The sequence below is a fragment of the Achroia grisella genome, unplaced genomic scaffold, assembly GCF_030625045.1.
Source record: "Achroia grisella isolate CSIRO2021 unplaced genomic scaffold, CSIRO_AGI_Agris_v1 utg874, whole genome shotgun sequence".
NCBI lineage: Eukaryota > Metazoa > Arthropoda > Insecta > Lepidoptera > Pyralidae > Achroia > Achroia grisella.
In genome coordinates, this window is record NW_026713051.1 from 3,414,055 (window position 1) to 3,430,252 (window position 16,198).

The 16,198-nt window shown below is 29.3% G+C and overlaps 1 protein-coding gene across 1 annotated transcript in view; it reads right to left on the reverse strand.

The window, feature by feature from the left end:
- LOC131853109 (otoferlin-like) overlaps positions 1 to 16,198 on the reverse strand; it is a 73,452-nt gene that overhangs the window by 13,209 nt on the left and 44,045 nt on the right. The window contains exons 6-7 of the mRNA XM_059203925.1: positions 15,936 to 16,020; positions 2,313 to 2,469 (exon numbers count right to left, since the gene is read on the reverse strand). Coding sequence (XP_059059908.1) covers positions 2,313 to 2,469; positions 15,936 to 16,020 — 242 coding nt within the window. The remainder of the gene's footprint in view (positions 1 to 2,312; positions 2,470 to 15,935; positions 16,021 to 16,198) is intronic.

Here is a 16,198-nt window from a genome sequence, read left to right on the forward strand (position 1 = left end):
AAACGATGAAAATATTACGAAACATACATCCTAATTTTCAATTAATTTTTCGTCCTTTTTACTCGATCGATATGTAATATATATAATATGTATAAAAAGGCAAGCAAATAACTATGTTTAGATATTTGTAAAAGAAGATACTAAGAATAAACAATAACGTCAAGTAATGGTATCTATATAGCTGTAATATTAATTAAATAGCTTTCCCGTTCTATATCAATAAGTAAAAAATTATATAGAAAGAGATCAATAATTGACTATAACTTCTTAACAGTATAATCCGTTTAGTCACTACATAAACCGTGAACGGTGTAACATAGACCAACATAAAGTTTGATGGCATGAGTACACGACATATATTAATAGTGCGTTGTTTCAGAATTTCACCTCAGCATGCGATATACAATTTTATTCATGGTTCATAAAGTTATGTTTATGTTGTGTTGAGAAGTGAACTTGACTTTAATATACTTAAAAACTTTGTATGCCTTTCCGATGCTCCTGAGTTCGATCTTCGTATAATAAAAACAATTGTATCTTTATTTGTATTGAACTAATATAACAATAATATAATATGAACTAAGTGTATATAGCTCTGTATCTGTATATTATAAGTTACTAACATAGTTTGTAAGTTGTTTCCTAACACAATATGGATGTAATCCGAATTAAGATAAATAAATAAATAACACAAATTCTGAACTAAATACATTCAGTTTTGTAGTACATTCGTATAACGTCAGCTTACGTTGAGACTATGTTACGTTGTGGGATGAATCTTACGTTATGTTATGTGTAACTTGTTTGATGATACGTTCATCATTTAGAAATACTGAATACTATTTGTCTATGAAAATTGGCAGACAATTCAGAACTTAGACAGCCAGATATTGCTCTTGTAATCTAAATTACCAATTTCAATTGTATTCATATGTATGAAGGATGTTAGATAGCTAACTATTATCTAATTATTCTATAGTCAAAGCTCACAGACATACCTTAATATTATAGAACGTATATCCGTACGTATGCCTTAATTTGTATCAAGACTACGAAATAATAAGCTATTTGCATAGATATTTAGTGATAACAGACTTAATTTATACAGGAATACTACATTTAATTGTTTTTAATATTAATCTAAAAAAAACATAAATTTACTTAGAAATTTACTTAGAATCAATAAAAAAAATATGGTCCTAAATAAAAATAGAATAAATTATACTCAAAATATATCCGGTTAGGAATATAGATATATGTGTAGTTTCATTATATACATATACAGTCAGTTTTATACTAACATTGTTTACATATTTATGTGTAACGAAATTATACTATAATTATCTTTACGATTCGCTATACAATTACACAGTCGGTTATAAGATTACTTCTACCTCCATATATCCCGCGGGGCTCATGATTTCCACATTGCAAACCCGAATAAGCCATGCCACGACTATTTCTTTATACCCCATCTACTTACTTTCATGGCTTGAACCTCCATTATCACGAAATACGACGCACATAGCGTTTTCTGTAAATCCATTTACATGGTTATATTACTTGGAGTTTCAGGGATAACGTAATATGAGTTGTTACTTATAATGTTACAGTCTGTCGTTCATATAAATAATAGCCCAGTTTGTGCCTCCTATCGAATGTACACTAAAATGAACACGCTAAACAGTTTTTTGATGCACTTATCTCTGGGAATAAGCAAGCTACTTTTAAAAATACGTTTTTTGTTTGTTTTATATACTTTTTACGGACACTATGATATTACGATAATATCACGCTACTGATCCAGATCTAGGGAAGAACGGAGAGGGAACACAGGGCCCATGCCCTGGGCGGCAAGTTGTGGGGCGGCAAATTAGAACTTGGCAGGTGTAACACATCTCATCATTAACTCATCTTTTGAGTACTTGACCACTGAGAGGTCAAATAAATTGTTTGTGTTCAATGTATTAGAAATTGGAACAATAATTAACAGCAATACTACATTACTAGCAATGTGACCTACTACCTCCCATCAAATCAGCTGATATTTGTGATATAATAGGTACTTTTCGAGACCAACATTATACTTATTAAACATCAACATATTGACTGATATTGTAGAAAACACGAACATATGTTACTATTTTCGTAACATATTAAATGTACTCCTTAATTACTAAATAAGTAATTATTAAGTTAAAATACTTACCTTATAACAATATTGATTCAGAATAATTAGAAAAATATTTATACGTGCGAGTAGTCTTCGATAACAAAGTTAGGGCTAATATTAAAATCAATATGTTACATACGCTTCAATATCATCTTCGTCCTTCTCACTTTTGGATGGAACCTTGACGGCGTCTCCTTTCCCAATCACAGTGATGTCACATTTCAGGTAGCCCTTGGCCCCTGCAGTCACGTCGTCCGGATCAGTCAGCAGTGCCCATTTGTGGTAAAACTGGCGGTCTATCAAAAAGAAAATACACTTCTCACTATATTTGTTTATACATTTTTCTATTACGTAAGCTAAAAAATTACACTAGAGATCTATGGCTACATTGATGAAGGCGAAATGGTTCGGTATGGTCAATACACCGTCTTAATTTTATTTAGAATCAAATGAGTTGATGCAGCATCGTACCAATAGGCTAGTCAGCGAGGGAATTCAGCCTAGTCTTTAGAATAGCGCTAAACCAGATGTTACTTAAGACGGCAGTTTTAAAAGTTTATATAATTACTTCTTTAAATAGCTCATCTGATAGCAGAGTTCAAAACTGATGTAGATTATGATAAAACTACTGGGCAAATTACTTTATACATACCCTTGCACAAAGACATCAGAGTATTCAAGTTTTTACATGTAATAAAGTGAAGAGATAAAACTTTTAATTTTAAATTTCCCTTTTTTGAATCCCTCAGGAGCTAATCAAAACTCCATGGAAATCTTGTTTGTAAATTTTTAAACAATGTTACGTAATGCTTTGTAATAGAAAACTGATGCAATAAAAAACGAGAACATTATATGGCTACGTTCGTAGGTATAAGAGTAAGATAAAATATATTGATATTGGTAGGACACGTGAAATAAAAAAAGAGCAGTAACTCTATCGATTGATTGAGGATTTAATCTAATGGATTACCATATGTAATTGAAATTAAAGTTAATTATAAACAGTGCACTGCTTTCTATTTTATCAATAAATACAATTGGCCCCAGATTTACAGATTCACCGGTGCCTGTCGGGGCGTGCTTTTTATATACCACTCCAAACCTGCAAATTGTACTTAAATATACCAATAATGACCAATACATGCGGCATTAAAATTAAAGAAAATATCGTGGTGAGGGCTAAATCTCCCTGGCAAACATTCTATGGGAAGTTGTTTCTGATTTGCTATACACAGGGCGATCTAAGGAAGCGAATTAGGACTCTCCTCAGTACTCCGATATACCTCAAGTTTTAGGGCCTCGTTTTAAACTCACTGACGCCCAGATCCAGCCCCAAGAACTTATATCAGTGTGATATAAGTTAAGTATAGTGCACGGAGTATATTATTATAACCATTGTTTTATAACAGTGATTGTCATAGTCGATTGAATTGATTTCAACATAACAAATAATTAGTAGTATTTTATAATAACTGTTAACTACTACATAAGCTGTAAGTCTACTCTTCTGGATACTAATATTGCCTAAAACAAATTGATAACTAGGATTGCTACCGTCACAGGTTATATGAAACTAGCTTTTCGGTGTAAAGGATTGATTCAATTCAGAGAAAAATGCGCTATTTAAGTTTCTTTCAGATGAAGTAAGTACATATGTAGTATGAATCGAGAATAAAAGAGTTCAATAGTAAAAAAACATTTAAACTTTTCAAGCCTATCTCCTAGGTAGTTATTTTCTGTTAAGTACCTATGTGTATTGTATCTAACATTAAAGTTAAATGCTGTCTCGGTCTATCATTACATATTTTGTTGCTTCAAATCATACAAAAATACAATGATTCTTCAATGAGCATTGTAATGATCATGATGAAGTTGAAAGATAAAAAAACGGTGTCTAGAAAAATTGAAAGAATGCTGCTGGAATATTTTCTATGTACCTATATACATATTTCGTTCATGAGAAAATCGTTAATTAGCAATAAGCTTATCGTAAAATAATAAAATAAATGAAGTCTAAATTAGAATACCACCATAAAGTATTTGCTGTAAATAATTTTTTGAATTGTTAAAATAATTGGTGATTCAAAATATAGAATTTTGTATTATGCTAAATTTATATGTAGGTACGTAGGTAAACGAAAATAGAATTTCCATTAATTTCCTATTTTACACACAAAGCTTACAATCTGAATTTCAAATTATCGCACTGTCACACACTAGAGGCGAATTTTCAATTTATTTTGTTTTGAGCAGAGAGAGCAGAGCATTTTATTAAGCAGAGAGCATCAAAGTGTACTCTGATGTATTATATATATATATTCATATAATAATCAACAGAGGTAAACTGTAAAACGTCCTCTACAAGGGTACCTATTTCAATCGCCAAGGAGATTGCTTTGTAATCGGTGTCACGGCGATTAGAGAGTGCAATTACAGGATAAGTACTCTGGAATGAGTGGAATCACATATGTCTTAGGATAACGTGATGCCTGTCTTACTATAGGTGACTGTTGCCGCCTACCATCAGGTAGATCGCTGGCTTGTCTGTTATTCCAATTATTTAAAAAAATATTTCTGAATATCACAACCTAAATAAAGTATCTGCAGCAGGAACTAAAGTGATTTTTTGCCTGCTTGTTATATTTGTACTAGCATAACTAAAACTACTGTACGACATTAAATGCAGTTTTCTCCGATAAAACATAACTTCCATTTTATCGCAGGAAAATATGTTATTCCATTCGAAACAAAAGCGGGTGGGTCGCCTTATATTAAATATATTATTATCCTAAATACAAGTGTTTGATAATGAGTTTCATAAAGAAAACTATTAACGAGGAAACCTTAAATATAATTTTCATTTGCCGTACCTGTACTTGAACTTGACTTTGTGGTGTGGTGATCGTAAAACACACCCTCCGTAGGTCATAATTTCGATTCACGTACATACAAATATGTATATTATTGAACAGGAGTATTTCAATTGTATTTATTATTTTGTTTTTGGATATCATTTAAAAATTGTATTTTATATTCACCAACTGTTAATACTTAGTTCTACAATTAGCTCCGAGTTCAGATGAGATGTTGCTATGCTTATGTTAAGTTTATTTCGTAGAATTTAAATAGTATGTGTATACTTCATAAACCTGTCTGGATATTTTAGTAATGTTATAATAAGGCTCTGCTAAAGCTTCTTAACTTATGAATACTTATAATTTTGCTATTCAAAATAAATGTAGTATTTAGGTATGAGAAAGCTCAAATACAATTTGAATACAAAAAACGCTTAATTTTTTTCGCGTGCCCCAGCTCATCAAACTAAATAATTCGTAAGATTTTAAAAATAAATTTTGTAGGCAATATTTCTTAAATGGCACGACCCCAATTTCTCTAAAGACCTTGCAAGAACAACTTTATTTAGGATTTGACGGTCTTTGAATCATTATAACGATACTTTTTATGTACGAGTGTAAAATATTTAAATACCAATTTTTATAGAAATATGCCTATTTATAGACGTCCTTTTTTTCATTTATACTTGCATAGATTACGTTTTTATAAATCGACTGTAGTTGCTTAAAGCTTAATATTAGGCGTCGTTTCCATACATTTTTAACTGATTTTAAAATTTGTAGTCGAAATTAATAAAGGTAAATAGGAACTGAATCTCATACAGAGTGACGTCTTCCGTGATCTTTCACAGCACTCTATTTAAGAACATACTAGCAAAAGTACTCTATTTTAAATTACAAATAAGTTTGTTACAGCGTCGGATTATGATCACTAAAAAATAAAATAAAAATTTATTGCAATCAAAAAGTTTACAACCAATTTGGACATATGTTACTTAAATAAGTTTTTAAAGTTGTTGATTAAAAAATATTGTTATCATTGCTATATGCCATATTTTTATCTTCTTATGTAACTGTAATAGAAAACAACCTGATATCAAGTGGTAACTGAATATGAATAGAATCACATCCTGTCATAAAATTTATAAACTCTGCAATGTAATATAATATAATATCATTTGTGATTTACCACACACGTTTTCCCACAGCCACATCATAACAAATTACGGTTATGATAGCATATAATACTTGTACACGATACTTCATAAACAAACATTGAGTTTGATTAAAATAGCTTTCGGCGCGACATAGGCTGCAAGTTAATGGACTTTGTTCTCTCACAGGACCGACATTGCAGGTTATATGTACATGAAATTCTCTGAAAAGCCATCGAGTCCCGGGAGGCTTTGTTCGCCCCTGGCGTACCCCAGTTGCATTACCGTTCATAAAACAGTACTAGCCCCGGACAACTCGATTCATTATTTGCTATATTGATTAGAAATCTCGATTTTTTCGTATATCAACGAAGCATGTAATCGATGTAAGGGAAAATATATTTGATTTTATTCTATAATAATAGTATTATTAAAATATAAAAAATATGGAAAAGTTGATAGAATAAGAGCTTTTCCTTTCAATCCTAGTGGTTACAATATAAATGAAGTAATTTTAACTTATATTGTACCGACTAGGATAAGTAATTTTAATTAAAATTAGCTTAATATTTTCGAGTACAATTAGACTTTTGAATAGATTTTGTCTTGTCTAGAATTTACCGAGTAAGCAGTAGAAAACAAAATTTATCAAGAATAACTTTCAAAATCAAATAAGAAATTTGCCTGTTTGCTTTTTTTGTGAAATCTTTTAGAAATATGAAAAATTTTGTGAAATGAAACTGCTGAAAAGTTGAATTTACAAAATAAATCAGAGCAGAACTGTCTCTACAAGCTGCTCTTGTTCACAAGTCTAAATGATTAGAAAGTCATGTTTTTACTTATCCACAATTTAGGAAGCTCTACTATGCCTGCTACTACTACCTATCTGGTGATACTTTAGCAAGATAGAATCAAGAAATTCGACCAAATCACAACTATGTAATAAAACTATTATATTTATTATTATTATTACTATTTTTATGCAGAAAATAATATAAATTTACCAAAATATTATATTCATTTTTAGCTACTCCGTAATTCTTACCTATGTCTAGATCTACGCATTTAATATTGGATATATAATATGTATCTCTACAACTATCTACTGTATAAAGCAGCACATGACAGTAAGCATTATCGTCGTAATATTGTCACCTAACCAGACTCGTTGGAGGACAGGCGCTGGCATTGTATCCGCTGTCAGGATGTTCTGAAAATGGCGTGAATATATTGAAAATAGGTGCAGTAGTTAAAGTGGTATCATGCTGGAAGACAATTATTATATATAAACATTACATAAGGGGTACATATACAATAATATACATATGCAGTACTGTTAAATTAGAATAATAATAATAATTTGTATAGTAAAGAGCTTGTACTATGGGTACTATATTTCTTAATTATATTTATGTTATAAATAAAGTATTTATTAGTAAATATATAACTAAATAGAAAACACTGGATCCTATAAAAACAATCATACTAATGAATACAAATGTACCTACTATCAAATCATATATTTGTAGGTACCAACACTTATAAATAAATTTATCATTATTATAATTCTGGTATATGTATAATATATAGTGTATAGAACTATCCAAATACTCATCTTCAATTCTGTTCAATTTTAATTATACCTCGTTAAAATACTACCGATTAATACTCCTTTTCAGATTGTATACGGTGACCACCGGCCCATATAAACATATTGAAAAAGTATATTATCACATGTTTTAGTTATATCAATGTCATTAATTATATACCAAATATATTATTAACAAAATAATATTTTCACAAATTTCATTCTGTGAGTTAAAATTAAAAACTTTATTTATTTTAGGGACAGCAATAGGTATTCAATAAAAATAAAGTTAGTATTTTAAATATGCAAGAGAGACCGTCGAGTAGCGCTCTGCAATATTACACAGTGATAAAAAAATGTTTAACACAATTAACTGAACAAGTAACAACTACGGTAAATTAAAGTTCTTATTAATAACGGTCTTACTGTAGCTCTCTGTGACGTTTAATGATTACTTAGGCAACTCATTAAGATGTACAAGAAGTATTATATATATATAAAGACATTTATATAAGAAGAAATTAAAAAACAGTGCTGCTCGACTCTCAATGTTCCATATTAATTTTTTTTTTTAATAAAAAACAATAATACTATATCAATAAATATTTCTTTAATTATATCTGTGTCATATACATACATATACTGTGGTAATACTGAGAAGGCGTGATATTATTGAAATAAAAAAGAATAAGTCACTTATAGAAAAATGAATTATAATAAACACGATAGGTTTATTCTACTGTTTGTGAATTTATCCGTAAATAATATAAGAAGTACGGAATATATTGTCTCAAATATTACATATACCTATTGACTGTAAGCAAATAACAGGCTTATTTTGATTGAGTAGGTAGTAGGTAAACAGTTTCCATCTTTAAGAAATTGTATAAAGAGAAAATAGCTATTTTGACTGGTTTTTTGTGTACAATAAATATAAATAAATAAAAAAGTTTCTTTTATTTACGACTCAGTTTAATTCATACAGGGTTGTTTAGGTGTTCGTAATTTACCTGTATTTTAAATAACTTAAAACAACAAACGTTTTCTTAAATCTTACTCAGATAGTCTTAATCTTCAATTAGTAAATATTCAGTCGACTTTTACTAGCTGTAGGTAGTCTAAGTTAATTATATATACTATATTTTAACTAAATATTATAAGATGGAACGTTACTTAGTTAAAAAATAATAGAAACATTTCTTGAATTCATAAGTAGCAGAGAAGAGTATTTTCATTTTCTTACATATTCCGTTAAATGTACCGTCATGGCGTCCTCTCTATTATGTTAAGATAATATATGTATAATAAATAAATCATAATATAAAATTAAACTAATTGAAATTGCATCGTTTTCGATTAATTATGTTTTTATTTATTTATTAGTTGGAGGTACTTTTGAACCTAACATCCGCTTAACTACATTTAATCAAATTGTTATATTATAATTTCAAATGTAAAAATATATTTGATTTTAAGTGGCTGATGTTACTTACATTAAAAATTTATTTAAAAAAAACGTATGTTTCAGGAAGCTGGGGCTTGTTGTAAGTAAATCAATGACAAAAAAGCGAAGAGACGGCAGTTGAAAAGAAATCTCACAACAGATGCCATTTTGTAGAACGAGCTCATGTGTAATACTCTCAAAAATGTTGTTCCAAAGCGACATAACATCCATTCCCGCCCACTTGTAAGCACATTATGTACATTGTATAAATTACTCGTGATAAAAGTCTCGTACCTATAGCAATTATTTGAAATTAAAATTATAATTGATTGAATACTAATTTGAACTAATATTTATAAAGATGTATAATATTATTTGGAATGCATAAAAACTCAATAAACTACTTCACCATATTACATAATACCAGCAAATAAAATAGAATTCACCCAACTCAGAATATAATGGTATAGAATGCAATTGTAAAGTTGTTATATTTTATTGAATTAAGAATAATAAAAAAACAATTACGAAATGGAAAAGCTATCTTTATTAAGATCAACATTTTATAAGAAAACCAGATTAGTCGAGAGCAAAATACATCTATTTCCTTCAGGTTGTTTGAAGTCTGTAAAGAGCGTTACAGCTCTTTGTGGCTTCTGTTCTTTATAGCTTCTGACACCTGTCGAACTGGTAGATGGTTCCTGTTCGATAGCTAATAATACTGTCAGAAGCTTTTATATAAATGTTGGAGCAGGTTTATTTAAATCAATATTAATTTATAAACAAGAAATGCCTGTATAAAATTTTTAAAAACTTACGTGTTAACATTTTTACGATTAAATGGCTAAACGGAACTAAATGAAATTTTATATGAAGATATATAATGTGTCAGGAGAAAGGACAAAGTATGTCTTGTACACATATATAACAAACGATGTTTCGCATTTAACAGATAATTATAAACTTTTAGTTATTATTACGTGACGCGCCTAGTAAAATCAACAGTCGGGTCGCGATTATGTTTTTTTTAATATTGCCAATCTCCTCCGAAACGGCTTTATCGTTTTTTATAAAATTCTAATTTGTCAGTTGTTAAATTTTGTATGTATATCGGGTCGGTTTGTGTTCATTTATGATATCTTGCAATGATATGGATGAACCCCACCACCACCCTTAAATATTTGTTTTATATTTTAAGATTCGCCATTACAAATTACTTATAACCATAAATTTTAACCCTTCTAACATCAACCCCTTTGTTTTAATAGCGATATTAACGTATATGGCAAAACGTATTCCGAGTCTGTTAGTGTAATTATGAAATTATATTGGGAAATGTAACGAAATATACTTAGATACATACCAACATTTTGAATGATAACTATGTTTATGTACAAAGAATGTCAAATCAATTTAATATTTTATAATAAGTAATAATTATCTCAGATTTTATAATTTGATATTGTATTTTAATATCTATTATTTTTTAATACTGTTTGAATACATAAATAAATTTACGAAAATTTTATAATAATGGCAGATAAATTGTAAATGTACTCTAATTAATAACAGATGAATTATTATTATCGCGTAATTAAAAGTAATGTATTTATTAGAAATTTCCATAACATACAATAATTATATTATTTGTATCTATGACCACTGACATTTCATCACGTTTTGTTATTCACCACACTGCACCTCACTTTGTGTGAACTTCTGACTAAATTCTTGTTTCCATGTTGCACAATCCTTGGTATAAATCCTATGCATAATGTATTTAGTTTCGTTTCAGGAGTAGTCTAAGTAAAATGTAGTGGCTTATTTCTCATTATTCATTACTCAGGGCACGTAGAATCTTATGGACAGAAAACGTGACGTATTAAGGCATAGTAGAATATTATGAGTTAAGCTATTCTGTTAGTTGCTAATGCCAAAGTGTATATTACATTATATCCAAAAAACATTCTTGTGTGAACATAAACTCCTCAAAAATTGTATATTTCAGTTTCAATAATAAAGTCTTTCTTAGATACGAATATTTCATAACGGAAACAAATAAACTTTAGCTATTATTTAATGTCAATATGAACTGAATTACCTAATACTTAATTTAAAAATTAAAATGTATTTACGATAGGTATTTTACAAAAAAAAAAACTGCAACAATATATAACCACATCACAAATATTGGATATTAGTTTGTGATGAATATCAATATATTAGCAACCATTATTACGCCCTAAAATGGAACCAAGAATTATAATATTCATTAAGTGAATTTACTTAATGAATATTATAATTCTTTCTTCTATTATTAGAAAGAAAATATAGATATAATAAACGTCTTACTTTCCCGAGATACAAAATACTAACAGAACGCGGTAACTATACCAAATACATATCAAAGTACTATTAGGTACTCACCTTACATAGCCATTAAAATATCATGGAAAGTTTAATTAAATTGCAATCTATGTTGCAATGAGTTTTTCACTGAGCGATGGAAGTTGTAATTATAAATTCATAACTAACTCTCAGTCATGACATTTTGTACATACACAAAGTCCCCGCAATCGCTGGGGTGAAATAAACGAGACTTGGTAAAAGCAGAAAAAATTATAGAACCTAACCAATATAAAATAAATTGTTATCAATATTATAATTATACTATAATAAAGCATATTTAATTTTATAAACACTAGTACAAAACTTGTTTCATATAAATAAAATTTCATGATAAACTTTGTACTAAAGTGCTGATTTTACTAGTAAAGTTTATTTGTAGAATATCTTCTATTACAATATAATATAATACTTTGTTTTGTAGATACGTAAATATAAAGTTTATCCTGTAATAAAATTAAGTAATACTCTGTTTATCCATCCTCAATCTTAAGTAAGTAAGCTCTATTGACTCTAACTTCCAACCTTTACTCGTAATTTTAAGCATAATTAAGTGCAAAAATGAGACCTTTTCGCCTTTCACCTACGGTACTCTCATATTCATCACTCTTATGTTATTCTTATTTCTTAGTAGTTTAATTACCTACAACTTCTATTCAGGAAGATCATGAGTTTACATCTAAATAAAAAAAATTATGTATATCAATTTATGTTTATAAAAAACACTCCGTAGATGGAATCATAACGAAATCAAAACCAAATTAATGAGAGAGACGGCGGTAAGCACCCGTCCTGCCAAATTGGGTTTAAATATACGGAACGAAATGTAGGTATGTCATGTATTGCATTCACCGGAACAAGTTGATAATACATCTAGTTGGTTTAGCTTATATTATAAAAGGCTAGACAGTTTCAGGTCTTTGAAGTTCATGTATTATCTGTTAAATACCTATTATAAAAGAGAGAGAAAGAGCAAATTTTAATAATATTAATCCGGGCAATTGGTACAACAGACATTAAAATATTCACATTTAATTTCCGATTTTTGTAGATATCTTATATATAAAATTCTCGAGTCACAGTTTTCGTTCCCATACTCCTCCGAAACTTGACCGATTCTTATTAAATTTTGTGAGCGTATTGATAGGTCTGAGAATCGGCCAATATCTATTTTTCATCTCCCTAAATGTTAGGGGTAGTTTTTTTTTTATTTTAAGGCAAAACAACGTTTGCCGGGACAGGTAGTAATTATATATATTTTGGTATAAATTTCATATTTTGTTACTACAATTAATCTTTCTTTGTGAGGAAATAACTACATAAACGCAGACTGCGGCTAATGTAATATTTTCCACTAATATGTAAAGAAATAGAAAAATATTCAAGTCCTTCGCTCTCCTTAAAATACGATGTTTTAAATCTTGTTAACGACATTTCGAACCGTTTGGTTTTTATAAGTCATGAAAATGTAGATTGTAGTTTCGTAAGATTGTGATTCATTAAGATTATTTGCTTCACAATTTGCAAAAGTTATATAAAGCCAATTGTATAGTTACTGAAAGACGTATAGAAGTAATACAGTCGTAATGACAGTAACGAATTTCAATGCGACATATGATGTCAGAGTGAATAGTTGCTCCCAGTATAATTCTCCAATACTGTCAGTACATACGCCAATTAGTGTGCTACAGCGTAGACAGAACTTTGAATATTTCATACAAACTGTAGTTCCGTTTATATCTCAGACGAAAAGCGTTTGTATATAAACGGAATTAGAAATGCTATTCATGAATATGCAACATGTATGTTATATTTAACTTCATCCTCCTATTGATCCCCTGCTCCATTCAAATGGAGATTGCAATTAAGATGGTCGGAGCTAAAGTTCAAACCTCAACGGACTAAAGTTGTATTCCTTAAGCAGGAGTTAGTCTTCAACTGATATCTACTGGTTTAACGTAGGTACATTAAACTAATAGGTTGCACTTGCTTCTTGCGTCCAACGACGATGTAATGTAAACATTGAAATAGTTTATAAATAATTTACAATTGTTTCCTGCCCTTTTATATTTGACTGAGAGTTTCCTATTGTAGATATATATTTAAAAAAAGAATGCAAGTCTAAAAAATAAATTGTTTAGTATTCATAGTACAAGCTCTGAGAAGGGTAGATAATGTAGGTATTCGTAAATATAACTCTTTTGTCGAAGGTAGAGTTGTTTAATAAATCTAATGTTTATTGTTCTTGGCTAAATATTATGGTTGTTTTTAGTGTATATTTTTAATTGGAGTTTACATTGCTTCGTATGAATTATGTAACAAATTTAAATATGTGAATTTTGTAAAACTTTGAGATATTATGATATGGTGCTGGTGCATTTACTTGTGTAGTTAAGTTTTGTCCAGTAATGTTCATATCGTCCATAAATTTAACAAAATATGGCCCTTACTTGAAGCTCATGCGATCACGAGGGAAAACTATAAGTTAGAAATAAAACTAGTTCTAAATGAGAGACCGAGATAAAAATATTATAATTGCACAAAGAAATATAAAGACAGGATATACTGGCATAATATTTTTTGTTCGTCGGAGGAGAGGATTGGTAATTCCAAACCTCAGTTACACAGATTAAATAAATATATAAACTATAATAATTACCATACTATTATGGCATTTCAAATTAAGACCTTCAGTCTTACCTGACCTCTAACAGTTCCATACAATGTAGCTCACTAAAGACATAAACTAAACAAATCTCTCTGAGACATTGATACTTATCTTAACACTTTTATATAAAACATATACAGATATATATTTTTTTTTATAACACGTAGGTGGCAAATAACCAAATGGCCCATTTGATTACCGTAGTCTATCATTACAGTTGGTACAAAGTAGGTATGAGATAAAGTTTTATAGACCAGGAACACTAGATTTAAAGTTCTCATCTAGCCCTAAGATCAAGTAAAATCGGAAAAAGCAACTTAAAAACAAAAAGACTTACCGTGCCCTGTCTACCTAAACAGTAGGACAATGTACCTAAATCTTTCTTGGATCTTAGGTCTATGGATACCACACCACTAGTTGCTCACCACTGTTATATAGTAAAATAGGGACAACATCTTTATATTAAAAAGAAAAGTTTATCTATAATAGTATAGCATTGTTATATACTATTTATTTTAATATAGGTTGTGGGTACCTGTTTTTTAATATCATACAACAAAGGCTGCAATAAATCGATGAAATGTCAAGGTTCTGGAAACGTTTCCGGTAAGCTTGTATGAGGTTTCATATTTAATTTAACACTGTATATTATGCGCTTTCAAACTTCCATATTAACATGTAACGGCTGGTTGAACTGTATAGAGAATTAATAAAAACAAAGGGTTGCACAAGGTTAGGTTATATTAATTGCGAATATATTAAAAGCGCCGCTATTTAAAATTCTAACGACATTGGATATAATGAATGTCCTACCTACCTTTTACAATGTCAGTTATACCTGCGTAGACATCATAAAAACGTATTTGACTGGCTATAACTTTTTATTGAGATGAAAACTTGAATTTTTTACAGGACTAAGTACCTATAAGACTATAAACATTTTCAGCCATTTTGAAGAAATATTTATGATGGACATAGAAATAAACGAACAAGAAACTGAACTTGTTATACAGTTTCGATTTTACCTTTCGAGTTACGGATTACGTTTGTGCTATTACACGAAATGTTAGAACATAATTTACTGGTGTTCCCAAGAGAGAAAAACAGATATTATACTGTAACGTAACATTGACTGTGAAACCACAGATATAAATTGTAATAGACGTCCCATCTGCTTGTAATTAACGTGTATTTTTTGCTGATAATGAACTAAATATTAAAAATATATTTATATTTTATCTGAAATTAATCGGATAAAAGTTTAAAGGAATTATAGTTTTTATTGTGAAGGTAGGTACTACAATGCTTAGTGATCAATATCTCGTATAAGTTTATGTCAGTAGAAAACAATGGCCCATTTAATTTTCACACAGTATAAGGTATTTGCAGCGTTTATAACTTTCAATATCTACAATATTAGGAGGGTTGTTACATTATCTTATATATAGGATCATATATGGATCAGTTTATTAATATAACACAAAGCTCTGTACTCAAGCATTATTAAATTTTGAGACATCTTTTATAATTTTAAACAAGCTATCTGGTTTTTATCTTGACATATTTATCTTTAAACTGTTCTTATGATCTTATATATTTAGAAGTGTAACAAGGCTCTTGTACGTGCAGTATAAAAGATCACATTACCTGGTTGGTTCCACACAGTAGCGATGTCGAGCTTAAAGCTGCCGAGCAATTTATTCGACCGCAAAATATTTCGAGACTGCAATACCTGAGAAGAAATATTAAAATTTTAACATAGAGTCAACTCAGTATAGGAAATGTTATCATATAATTTTGTAAACGAAATTGTTTTCAATTTTACTTTGTATTCTAAATTGTGAAATATACATTATACAGAGAATACTAAGAATAAAATAAATATTCTATACGATTGTGTTAGATCTATA